The sequence below is a fragment of the Lygodium microphyllum genome, chromosome 3 (genome assembly GCF_053477565.2).
Source record: "Lygodium microphyllum isolate KBCC chromosome 3, Lygodium_microphyllum_v1.1.10, whole genome shotgun sequence".
NCBI classification, from domain to species: Eukaryota; Viridiplantae; Streptophyta; class Polypodiopsida; order Schizaeales; family Lygodiaceae; genus Lygodium; species Lygodium microphyllum.
The window spans coordinates 32,205,057-32,217,398 of NC_141137.1; the positions used below are offsets into that span (position 1 = coordinate 32,205,057).

Consider the following 12,342-nt stretch of genomic DNA (forward strand, 5'->3'; position numbering starts at 1 on the left):
AACAAATTTGAAGCAATCAAAAGTTGATAAAAAGCCAATTAATGTTGGAATGGACATGTAATTAGCTATTGTAGCATTATATCAAATTGAAGATTTTTATAAAGAAGCACATAAACCTTTGGTAGGCTCTACAAGAAACAAAGAAGGTATGATGCTTGAAGTTGAAAAAAAACAAACAATTAAATAAGCATGTTAAGACATGCATTTGCAATGCACACATGAGTTAAGCTATGCAAGATAAAGTTCACGCAAAACAACAACAGCTTGTGAAGGGCAGCATGTCAACAAAAGCTTTAAAATTTGGATTGAAGATTTACAACTGAAGGTCATGTTACAATTGCAAATTTTGGCAGAGCAAAATGCTATCTTGAAGGTGGAAGTAGAGTTGTTAAAAAATAGACTTTTGCCATTATAGGGAGTAGAGAAGCAAGTATTGCAAAACCTTGATTTGGAAATTGAGGGATGAACTATTACAAATGTATAGGAAGAAGATTTGAGAAACAGCTTGATCTCAATAGTTAAACTTGGAGTTGTCTAATAGCAAGGACAAGGTTAGTAAGTCAAAGACTGTATGAAGTATTGCATGGACCTTTTACTGCAAAACCCTTAGAAGAAGTGATGCAAGATAGAGATAAACATATTGTTCAAGTTGAAACTTTGTCAAAATGGAATAGAACAAGCTAAAGGATAAATTGCATAAAGTAGTTAACTGTAAGAGATTTTGGTTGAGGGATAGCTAGCCAAGTAAGTGTAGAAGGACTTCTAGATAAAATGATGTGCTTGTTGAGCAAAACTTCAGGGGGATAATTTCTTATTGCAATTATTTTTTGTTTGAGGCTAAAATTTTCAATAGTCTATAACAACATGTGGGAGAACTAATGTATTAGTTAAGGCACCCAAACTGAGCAACTTATTAGGAAAGAATTTTTTTATTAGTGATGAAATATTGAAGATGCAAAAGAATATTTAAAAAGATGCATATGTCAAAGTTGATGTTGTTGGTGAGAGAAACATTCAAGTTACACTTATAATTATTTTAATCTTACCATAAACTAAGGTTTTTAGGCTAAACTGAAGTCTTTGGGAGATATCATTTAGAAAGTCCATGTCTCATTTCACATACAATATATCGTACTTCTCTTTTAGTTTATATTACCTTATAAGCTCTTTTAATTTCGAAATTGATCGATTCAAGCCTTGGTCACCTCTTAGCTACTTTTGGCAACTATCCACTAGGCTATGTTAAATGCTAAGGCTTGAACTAGTAACTTTGTAGGTGTGAGTGCCTGTACATGTCCTTAGAATGCAACCTTTATTGTATCTCCCCAGAAGCCTTTGTTGTATCTCCCCAAAAGTTAATCTTGGGATTTCACCACCTCGATGAATGGATCAATATGTTCGCAGCATGCACATATTGTGATGTGATTATTTGTCACAATTTCTCTCTCATTGTTGCTAATGTCTTTTATTAATTTATGTTGAAAGGTCAAGGAGAGAGATTTCCAATGTGATTCTCAAGAGTGAAGGGGATCCAACAACAACACCTAGGTGTGCTAGCTAAAATTGAACCTACAACTACAATAACACCTAGTAGGTGCTAACTAAAGTTGATTGAACCTTCAACTACAATAACACCTAGTAGGTGCTAACTAAAGTTGTGAACCTACAACTACAACCCAAGACAGAGAGACTCGAAAGCGCAAAAGTGGGAGAGTACCGTAACCCAAATTAACAACTTGGAGTGATTGACAAAGTAAACGATGGATGTTAAGAAGGTTGAGGAGCATTTTCAAGAGAAAGGAGCTAAGTCCAACTTGACCAAAGGAAAGATGAGGAACTACATGAAAATCAACCCATTAGGTCTTGGTACCTTTGCAAGTCTCAAGTCTAACTACATCAATGAGGGAGGGTTGCCCATGATATCCTCCCACAAAGAAAGTTGGTCAACTTGCAAAACAAAGCTAAATAGCCTCAAAGATGTGAATCCAGGAATGTTTGCATTGTTGGCATGCATGCACATATCATTTCCCATCTAAATTCTATTTAAATAGAACATATTTATTTAGAGAGCCTTCAATCATGGATAGAAGGGACCATGGAACCTCTCCCAATAGTTATTGCATTCCAAGAACTCAACCCAAGTGTTTACATTCCAAGAACCATACCCAACCAAACACTAAATGCTTGAGTCAATACCTTTTGTGTAAGAGCAAAAAGGTATCTGGTGTTACCAATAGTTGCCCAAGATGATAGAATTAGAAGATGAATTATTAACATAGCTGATGGGGTGAGCATAGTAAACTCATTTGTACTCCAAGCATGGGATAGTCCACCTATTAAGAACATATACTTCAACTTGCGATAGTTAAAATTGGATCAATGGTCAAACATGTTGGAGTCTTATGGGACTAGCCAATCAAGATTGAAGGGATGCAATTCTCCATAAACTTTTTTGTAAATAGGCGGATTGGATTGTGACCTTTTCTTAGGACAATCCTAGATAAGAAATACCAAACTCATAGAGGATTAGGGATACACACTAGTAGTGTCTAGGAATCACACACGTGTAGCCCGAGTATAGATGGAAACTTGAAAGACTTCTAAAGTCCATATTGATGCCATTTCTACCTTTCTCAAAGGACACACAAAATTCCATGAGCCATAGATCCTTAAACAAACACATCCCATACCCTAATGACAACAGGGACGAGATGCATGTACTTGCAACCATTGTCCTTCCTTTCTCAAAGATAGAAGAATACAAGATGGCTAAGGAAAGACTAAGTGTTACCAATCAAGCCAAGCTTGAAGACCTACCCTTGATACTAGTCTACATGATGCTTAGCTCATCAAAAAATGGGATGATGTTTGGAATGCCATATCAAACACCAAGATATAAATTTGAGCTTATAAGGGCACTAGTTTTCCTTATGGCAAGGCTTAATCACAACCCCTAATGAACTTGCTAGAAGATATCTTGGAATCATAAAATTAGAGCTAGATGAGGGTGCATGATTTGAACTTCATGTGTGACTACACACTCCTAGCATCCCAAGGCCTGAAAAAGTCTAGAAGGACTCCTAGATGACAAAAACTCTTTGAAAGTTGCATTGGAAGACAAGAGGTCGAATGATGAATCATAGGATAAAGCCTTGTAAGAAGAGCTAGAGATGGTCGATTATGATATTGATGGATGGACTGTAGAGAATATATTTAAAAATGTCACTTTGAAAAGTACAATAAGAGTACTAGTCCATGGTGAAGAGAGTGGTTAGAATTTCTTGAAGTCATAGATTAGGAAAAAAACACTAGAGCTACCAAAGTTGACCACTTTATATTAAGTTGGAGCACATTATGCCCCTGATCACAAAGTAACCACTAATGACTCTTCAAAGTCCAACTCAAAGTCGAAAATCAACATGGATAGCAATCTAAAGTTTCCTCAATAATCCAAAAAGCCAAGCAAAGTAGAAGAGATTTCCCATGTTCCTTACAACATTGAAAGCAAAGGTAGACATGATACAAAGGACTCTAAGGAATAATAACAAAAGAGTCCACATAAACTCCCTAAATGGTTCAGTAAGTTCAAGAAATGGGATTGCATTATGATTTTGCCAAGAGTTAAATGAGAAGGAGAGACTACTAAGGATTTTGCGTTATGATTTTGCCAAGAGTTAAATGAGAAGGAGACACTACTAAGGATCTCATCAAGGAAGAGAAAACCAAAGTGTTATGTTTGTATGGTCATACAAGGACCCCAAAGGAGCACCTCATGATATTATCACACATAAAATTCCAATGGCTCTTATAGCCAAACCTGTGAAATATCCTTTCAACCTAACTAATATCCTTGCTATATTTCAATGGCTCATGCGTACCACCTTGAAGGATATGCTAAGGAAATGTCTCAAGGTGTTTGTAGATGAGATTTGCATCAACTCCAATTGGGATGAGCATTTAGACAAACTAAGGCAAGTCTTTGACATGTCTCAGCAATACATCCTCTCTTTGAAGCCCTTAAGGTGGCCATTTTTGGAAATGAAATTGCCACTAATTTTTCAAAAGTGAATGATTTTGTGGACCTTCCACTACTTACGAATGCAAAGGGGGTTCAATGCTTCCTAGGATATACTCAATATGTTATCAACGGTTATTTTTTAACTATACCATTATTGTTAGACCCTTATACAAGCTATTGGTTGTTTTTTAATGGACTGGGGAATGTCGTCATGTATATGAGACTGTTAAAAAGGCTTTAATGATAACACCAATCTTACAAGCCTAGATCAATCATAACATTTTGTATTTATATAGGCACATATAAAGCAACAATTAGAGCACTATTTTTCCAAACTAGGGAGCATAACATGGATTTTCATCGAAATACACATAATAAATCATGATGATAAAAAAGGACAATGATAACTCTTCATCCAAGGAGAAGCTATATCTCCTAAAACATGCTCCGTACTAAAGGGGAACATTTAAGGCACTCATCACTTCAATAACACGTGCAAGAGAGAACCACTTTAAGATTCTTATTTTCTTGCATAGGTGCCTCTTGGAAATGGCAATAGACACTCAAGATACCCTAAATAGAAAACATGTCGAATTGGGGTTTTGCTATTAACAAGCAATGGCATGTGGCACTCGACATATCAATCTCTTAGCATGGTAGAGCATGTATGGTTAAATGCATTAACTTAATTCTAAACTTGTGATAACTTTGTATGTGAAAGTGTTGAATCTTGGAGGAGCTTTATCTTCATGGGCATTGACTTATGGCTTTACATCAGGTGTGTAGACACTTTCAGTCCTCTTTTTGATCTAAGAGCATGTAAAAAGGACCATGAATTCATCCTTGTTTTTTTATAATTGCATACAAAGGGGCCGTGAATGAATGCATCATTGTATCATTTGTAGGATCATGATAAAGTACTATTGCAACAATATGAGTTTGAAATGCGATTGGTGCTCAGTGACTTGATCACCGAAGGTCATTCTTGATATGTTCTTGATCATTCTAATTCATTTTCGTATTACTTTTCATGGATATTTTTTCACTTGTGTACTATTGCTTTGATTGATTCTCCTCAATGGTGATAATGATTGCTCATGTTTTCAATTTGATCTTGGGTGTTGAACAGCCCCTTCTATGGGATCAATGACCATGCTCATAATTTTTTAGTACAAAGCTGAGAGTATGAGAGTTTGTTGTGCACTAATTCCTTTGACTATCGCTCTAATAAATTCTTCTAAAAGGAAATAAATAATTACTCGCTCCTAAACGGCCATAGGTAAAAATATGAGGTTGGAATATCATTCATAGTTTACGAAGTCTCTAGATATCATCAAATCTCCCAGGCTCGTAAGAAACCCTAAAGCGCAGGTGCATAGATGAGGCACATGCAGATGTGCACGAGAATGGCGGGCAATAAAGAGAACAATGCACTGGTTTTGGACTTAGAGATTTACGAGGAGTCATCGTAGAGGCACAAGAGGATTCTCCAACCACAAGGCGATCAACCCATTGGCTTCAAGCGTTCTCCAAATAAACTCTAAACCCTGGCCACTCTAATGTTCTCCCGCCTTTGTCAACACGCAGTAGAGGAGCCAGTGTGTAAATAAAACCCGGCTAGACTTTTAGCACTCTCACCACACCTCGCACCTACAAACAAACACCGCCGTAGACATGCAAAATGGAAGTGATCTATGGCGGAATGCACATGGTATTCATTTGGGCAAAACAGGAAGAGACAGCTGCCCGAAAATGCCCAAGAGCAGAGCTTCCCAGTGCCAATAACATGTGGCTTGCAAATCAAAATTTCTTGGTGGGCGCACAGTTTTCGAGGGTGTAGTAGCATACCCATTCATCGCGTACGTGGACAAGTCGATCAAATTGTAGCTCAATTCTGAAAAAGAGTTCAGAAACAATATTGGGTTTGATCGTTATGTGGCCAAAGCATGCCCTCATCAGCATCCATTAATCGTTATATGTGGACGAATCAATAAAATCTTCGCTCAATTCTGAAAAGTTCAAAAACAATAATGGACTTAATCGTTGTATGGACAAATCGATAAAACTTTAGCTTGCATTCAGGAAAAGGGTTCAAAAACAGATTGACCACAAGCAACTCGAGTGCTAAGCCCTTCTGACAGCAGGGCAGGAAGAAGCCAAGAACTCAAAGTGGAGGGCAGGGGTATATTTTGAACCCAAGGTCAAGGATTTTGCTTTCACGGGCAGCACTGAGGCATCTTGCAGACTAGTGTATCAAGAGCCTGCCGTACCCCCTTGGCTGGTCACCAACGAGGGATATTGTAAAAGGGACCATATGTTAGTTGGCCTTTGTGTAGGGCTCACAGGTAAAAGACATATCACCCAGAATTTTACCTGGGATAGATGAACTAGGATCATCAGCCCAATGGTCAAAGTCATCTAGGATTAGTAATACCAGTCACCTAAATTAACATAACCTCTCCTTACATCACTGCCAAAAGAATCAACAGTACCGAGTATTTTCACAGACCGTCAGTTCATTTCGGAACAAATTTTAATATTGTGCCAAGCAGATCAGTTCTCTGGACTGAAATGCAGCTTTATTCTACTGAAGCGACTGTTTTGACAAGTAGAAAATGAATGAATGCCATCATTCTATGAAGTATGTACTTGCTCAGTGTACACAAAAACTGTTGAGAAATCTCAACTCTGCAACTGTCCTCTCTCTAGCAACATTGATCACTAAAAGGGTACCAACAAAAAGTGTTTCAATGTTACACACACATTCCACTGCAACCTGAACACCAATCAACAAAAATCAATCGATCTTTTTCTCTGCATTTGATTGAAATTTCCTCATCATTCTGCTAAATGGACCCATTGTAGAGTCCATTATGTACATGTAAACCACCTGAGTCCAGGATCTATAGGATGCAAGACCTTCATAATACTCAGGAGCTATCTCCTTGACCTTCTGTAGCCTACTCCCAGGAATTCGAGGAAAATCATGGTGCTCATTGTGATAACCCACACTCCATGCTAGTAAATTCAGAGGCCCATAGTAGGAGTATGTCTCTTGTCCTTCTTGGAAAACATAGTGCTCAGATATGAAATGGCCAGCAATAGGATGTAAGCCGCCACCTACGAAGGTAGACAGCAGAAGGTACACAAATGGTCTCCAACCCCATGTGTAAATCAGAGCAACATCAAGGGCCACCTGTACCACAGCATTGCTGAACTCCCATAATCCTGGGTTTTTGGGGTTCAGAAACAATGGCCTAAGGGCATAGAAGAAGAGCTGAAACAAGACCCAACAAGCTTTCAAGAATGTGTTCGTAATAAGCCTTCCTTCCAAATAGCTAGGTATGTCCATATCCAGTCCTTCCATCCCTTGATACCTGTGATGATCCAGATGATACTTCTGAAATGTCACAGACATTGGCACCCCCACAGGCAAGTTTGCAAAAATTCCAAGAAGCCGGTTGTATATCGGTGTAGAGAAGGCCAGATTATGACTTAGTTCATGTATCGCCAGAAAAAGGTTGTGATTGAGGAAGGCTCCAAAGAAATAGGCAACAATTAAGAGTGTTGTCCACTGAGCATCTCTGAGACAGAATGCTGTCCAAAACTGTACCAGCACTACTGCTACTATCTGCCAAAAGAGAAAATAACAAATCTTTAAGCATGTGCAGCCATGCTAAAACTTTTCATAACCACAAGGAATAATCTTTGAACAAATGTTGCCCATGTGGCAGATCACCAATCTAAAGCCTCCCATCTCATGTCACTATGTATCTGGTATGCCTGTGGTGTGCTATAGTATACTAAGCAAATCTCAATTACCCCCAACTTTAACGATGTGCAATCATACCCTATCAGTATATCAATTAGATGCAGGCTTTCATCATATTCACATACAACTCTTCACAAGAAAAACCACTATGTAAGTCATAACATGCAAAAAAACACCATCAGTTTCTATCACACTCTCAAAACAGCAATCAAGCTTACAGAAAAGGCCCACCCCCATCTTGTTTTGGAGTGGTATAAAGAGTATACTGAGCAAATCCCAATTAACCCTAACCTTAACGATGTGCAATCATATTAAAATGGATAACTATACAGTGTAACTATATGCTGACACTCTTGCCATGTTGATGTATTCTGATCACACATATGCATCCTCCCAAGCAACTGTGAGGTCAGCATCATCATGAATTTTCACAAGTCGAGACGCAGGCTTCTGATTAGAGAACCTCATGAGAATACAGTTTGATTGTTAAAAAACCAAACGACCAATTTACTATGACACAGGCATGTTGCACACTGGGTTTCTGCTTAACTGGGGCCATGACAGATACAGCTACCGTGTGTAAAAGAAAATTCATAGAACAGCCTTTTTTTAAAGCTAATGGTGAAGAGCGATAGTCCAGCATTACGCGATACAGGTTTGTGCAGTTGTAATCAGCTTGCCTCAATCAAGATGTACTTTTTTTTTTCAGTTTTACTTTATCTTATGCGATGAAAGCTACTGACTACCGTCACATGGAAAAGATCAGGATAACACAAAATCATGTGCTTAAACACATGTTCATTGTCTCACGGAAAAGATCAGGATAACACTAAATCATTTGCTTAAATACATGGTCATTGTCTCACTCGAGAACCTAAATCACACAGCCTCATCTATCCACAAGTTTTTCAAACTCCCAACCATCAAGGCACCAAAATGATACAAGGATGGAAAGGATATCACTTTGCCATCCAAAGAGACCCCCCGATCAGTTCAAATGCATATCGGAAGCAGTACAGATGGCAGCATTGCATCCAAAACTGCAAAATCTTAAGATATAGCTAAGATCTGGCATGAAAAAGAAAGGTACATTGGGGAAGAGAGATTACCTTAGGGAAGGCCCAGACATCCGGACCGAAGAGGGACTTGATTTCGGGGTATTTGGACAGGATCTCTCTTCTGCGGGAGGCATGGGGCTCCTGAGTGTCGGCCCAGTAGAAGTCCGAGGCCAGCTGCTCCGCCTCAGCTACCACCATCGCACCCCACAAAAACAAAACTGGAAGTTCGTTTTCCTTTTACCCCTTTCTTTTTCAGAATCAGACACAGCGGCAACGGAACAGGGGATGCGAACCCACAACAAGAGGAAGGGTACGGAGGACAAACAGAGGATCACGCACCTCCGACCCGCCCATAAGATCACAAGGCCCTGTGATCACAGAAGAGGGACAGGGGATGATTGCTCACCTTACTTGGAAAGGGGGAAGTACAGAGAGAGAGAGAGAGGGGGGGGAGAACGACGACGACTAGGCCTAGGCTAGGAGAGCGTCACTGCCACCCAAGAAGATGCCAAGGCAGGATCCGAGCCGGTGGAAAGGAAGGTGGCTCGTTTTTTCCCGCTTTTATTGGACAGTAGATATATACTATTTTTTTGTTCCATGGCCGACTCTAATAATATCTTCCCCTGAATTGCCCTATTCCCGAATTCGGTTGCGACTTTTCGCAATATTGACGTTCATATCGTTTTCATTTTGGGGGCTGCTGTCTCGCTAGAGCCACTAAATACCAGTGACTTATTCTCTTACTAGAAGTGACTAACACCACTTAAAGCCCTCACACATGAGGTACGCTCCTCCTCTTTTGTAGTTTGCAATTCAATCAAGCTTCCCAACAATGCCATGGGGAAAATTCATGTTCATCGTTAATCAATTGGTTGAACCAGAAAGGTTCGTCAACTGGAGCATTTTACTGGTGTGAAAAAAAAGGCATCCCAAAATAGATGTTTATGGCACTAGTCTAACTAGCCCTTGATGTGCGTTTGATGGTGGAGTTAACCTATCTTAGTTGAACTGATATAAAACTCAATCGACTCACCACAAGGCATCATCTGCGTGGGCTATCAAGCCTTATGACTAGGTGACCTAGCCACTAGTCTTTGAGTTGCACACAGTTTAAACTTGATCCCAACATTTGGCTTCAACAAAAGTCTAATGTCACTGCACTACTTATTGTCAAATTGTGCTATTTCTTTTATCAAAAACAAAACTCCAAAGCATTTCAATGCTCTTTAGATATTAAATTATGTTAGTAACCTTGATTGATAGAAAGTAGTCAGGTATTAAGAAAATATTTCCTCTCTTCACTTGACAATCAAACACCTATCTGTGCATACAAACACCCTAAAACAGTCACCCTACAAGATAAAATGAGAACAACAAACATATGCATTCCTTTTAATCACCAACAATTGCCATAGTCCACCATAGAGCAACATCATACAACCTAGTTAGAGGTGAAAAAGCCAATGGTTGGAGCCTAGCAAGGAAAGTTAGTGAGTGAGTTGTTGACATGGCTAATCCTTTATTAAGGCATGATTCATGGCCCAACATGGGGATAGAGGCATTAACTGACCTATGTGGCATACTTAATTGCATGCAACAATAGCAAGGGAGGAGCCGACGCATTGAGAAGATGCCAACAGAGGCTAGGAGAGAGCAACAAGGGATTAGAAACAAGCTTTGCAACACAATGGGTAGGACATGACTAAGGTGGAGGAAGTGCTCAGGTATCATCAGAGGCAAAACACAACGAAGCTTGCAAGTCCAAGATCAATGATGGATCGAGGATCCTCCAAGCATCGATCTTGCTCTCTTATGAGAGAGTCAGGGAGAGGTACGCTACTCTTCATGTTACATGTGTTTATTTGTATTTCATGGGCAAGTCCCCCTATTGAAGATGACTTTTGTCGTTGGTTTGACCTCACCTATCAAGGGAAAGCCACCATGGTGCAATATAAGTTTGGGGGTAGAGGATTTTATTTGGCTATCTTAGGATCAAAGGGAGAGAGATTGGCTCCTTGCCTCTGTTGTTGGCTATAATGGAAATCTAGTTTATGTGCTTCCCTAGTCATCATCTTTCTCACCTAAGGGAGTCCTCGATCATGAGTGTTATGTTTGGGTGAAGTTCACTGACATACCACCCTGGTTGATCAAAGAAGTGTTGACCATTATTGCAACGATGGGGAAGCTCTCATATGTGCCTTCAATAGCAACACCTGAGGAGCTCATCAAAGTGTCCAGTAGGGCATGTGTCTTGTGGCATAGGAGAAATGGCCTGCAAGAATACTTGCATCTTCAAGACTTTAATGGTATGGAAGTCATTCTCACTATTAAATTCATGGCTTTTCCTGATTCATGCTACTTGTGCAAGTCGAGTGGGCTTTTTGCTAGGAATTGCCCTAGCAAAGGGGTTGGGAATCCTAACTTTGATTTGATGGAGAATGAGAAGGACAAGGAGAAAGGGAAAATGCATGAAGCAACTTTGGGACTAGATAGGCTAGCATAGGAGAAAGCTTCACATAAATATGATGCAAAAGAATGCAATGAAGTGCAAAGGTTGGATAAGCAGGGGAAGCAAAGTTCTATCTCCAAGAATCAACTTGCACCCATGAAGGAGGCTTTGTCTGGCAACAACAACTAGAGTAAGAAGAATGTTCTGCCTAAGGTCTATGAATGAAGAGGAGAGGCTAAGAAGAATGGCGGGAAGCTGTCAATGGTGGTGAGGAATCCATTGGTGGATCGAAATTTCTTCACATCTATTAATGATTATGAATTGTAGGATCAACCAATTGAACTGTGCTGAGGGGGACATCTCTCTCAAGTAAGGTGAATTCTGGTTCATGTAATGCTCGTGGGCTCTCTTCGGACATGCACAAGTAAAGCACCTTTAGATTGAGAAAAAGGATCAAACCTAACTTTTTGGCTCTTCAAGAAGTTAAGCTTGATGCATATGCTTGCAAGGCCTTTCATGTGCTTGGATATGTGGCATTCTATAACACTAATAGAAAAGGGTAAAGGGGCACTATTCTCCTCATCAAGGATATATTAAAGCCTACTTTAGCCTTTGTCGATGTCAATGGTAGGTGCATTGGTATTAGACTTGAGATAGGGGTGAGGAGATTCATCTATGCTCACTCTATGCTGATAATTACTCTGCAACAGCAAGAGCTTAACGGTGGCAATTCCTAAAATAGCATCTACATGGCAAGAATTCTCTTATTGGTGGTGATTGGAATATGATAGAGCTGGCAAAGGATAGGTCACATGGGGATGGGAGCATGATCTCATAGGAGAAAGATGCCTAGCAAATGTTGGTGGCTTCTTGTGATGACTTGGAGGATATGATGCTCTTAGCACATGGCACTCAAACTAGTAGAATCACTTGGCATAATAAGCAAGTTGGTATGACTTGGTGGAGAGGAGGAAAATTAGATAGGTTTTATGCAATCGATGGTGCTTGGTGACTAAGTGGTGGGATCAAATATGCTATCATTGAG

General features: G+C 39.7%; 1 protein-coding gene across 1 annotated transcript; it reads right to left on the reverse strand.

Annotated features, from left to right (window-relative positions):
* Positions 1-6,634: 6,634 nt before the first annotated feature.
* On the reverse strand, positions 6,635-9,379 carry DES-1-LIKE (fatty acid desaturase family protein). Its single transcript, XM_087669864.1, has 2 exons — positions 8,900-9,379; positions 6,635-7,649 (listed from the first exon to the last, which is right to left on the reverse strand). The coding sequence occupies exons 1-2, from the start codon at positions 9,044-9,046 to the stop codon at positions 6,816-6,818; spliced, it is 981 nt and encodes a 326-aa protein (XP_087525990.1). The 5' UTR covers positions 9,047-9,379; the 3' UTR covers positions 6,635-6,815.
* Between the last annotated feature and the right edge of the window lie 2,963 nt (positions 9,380-12,342).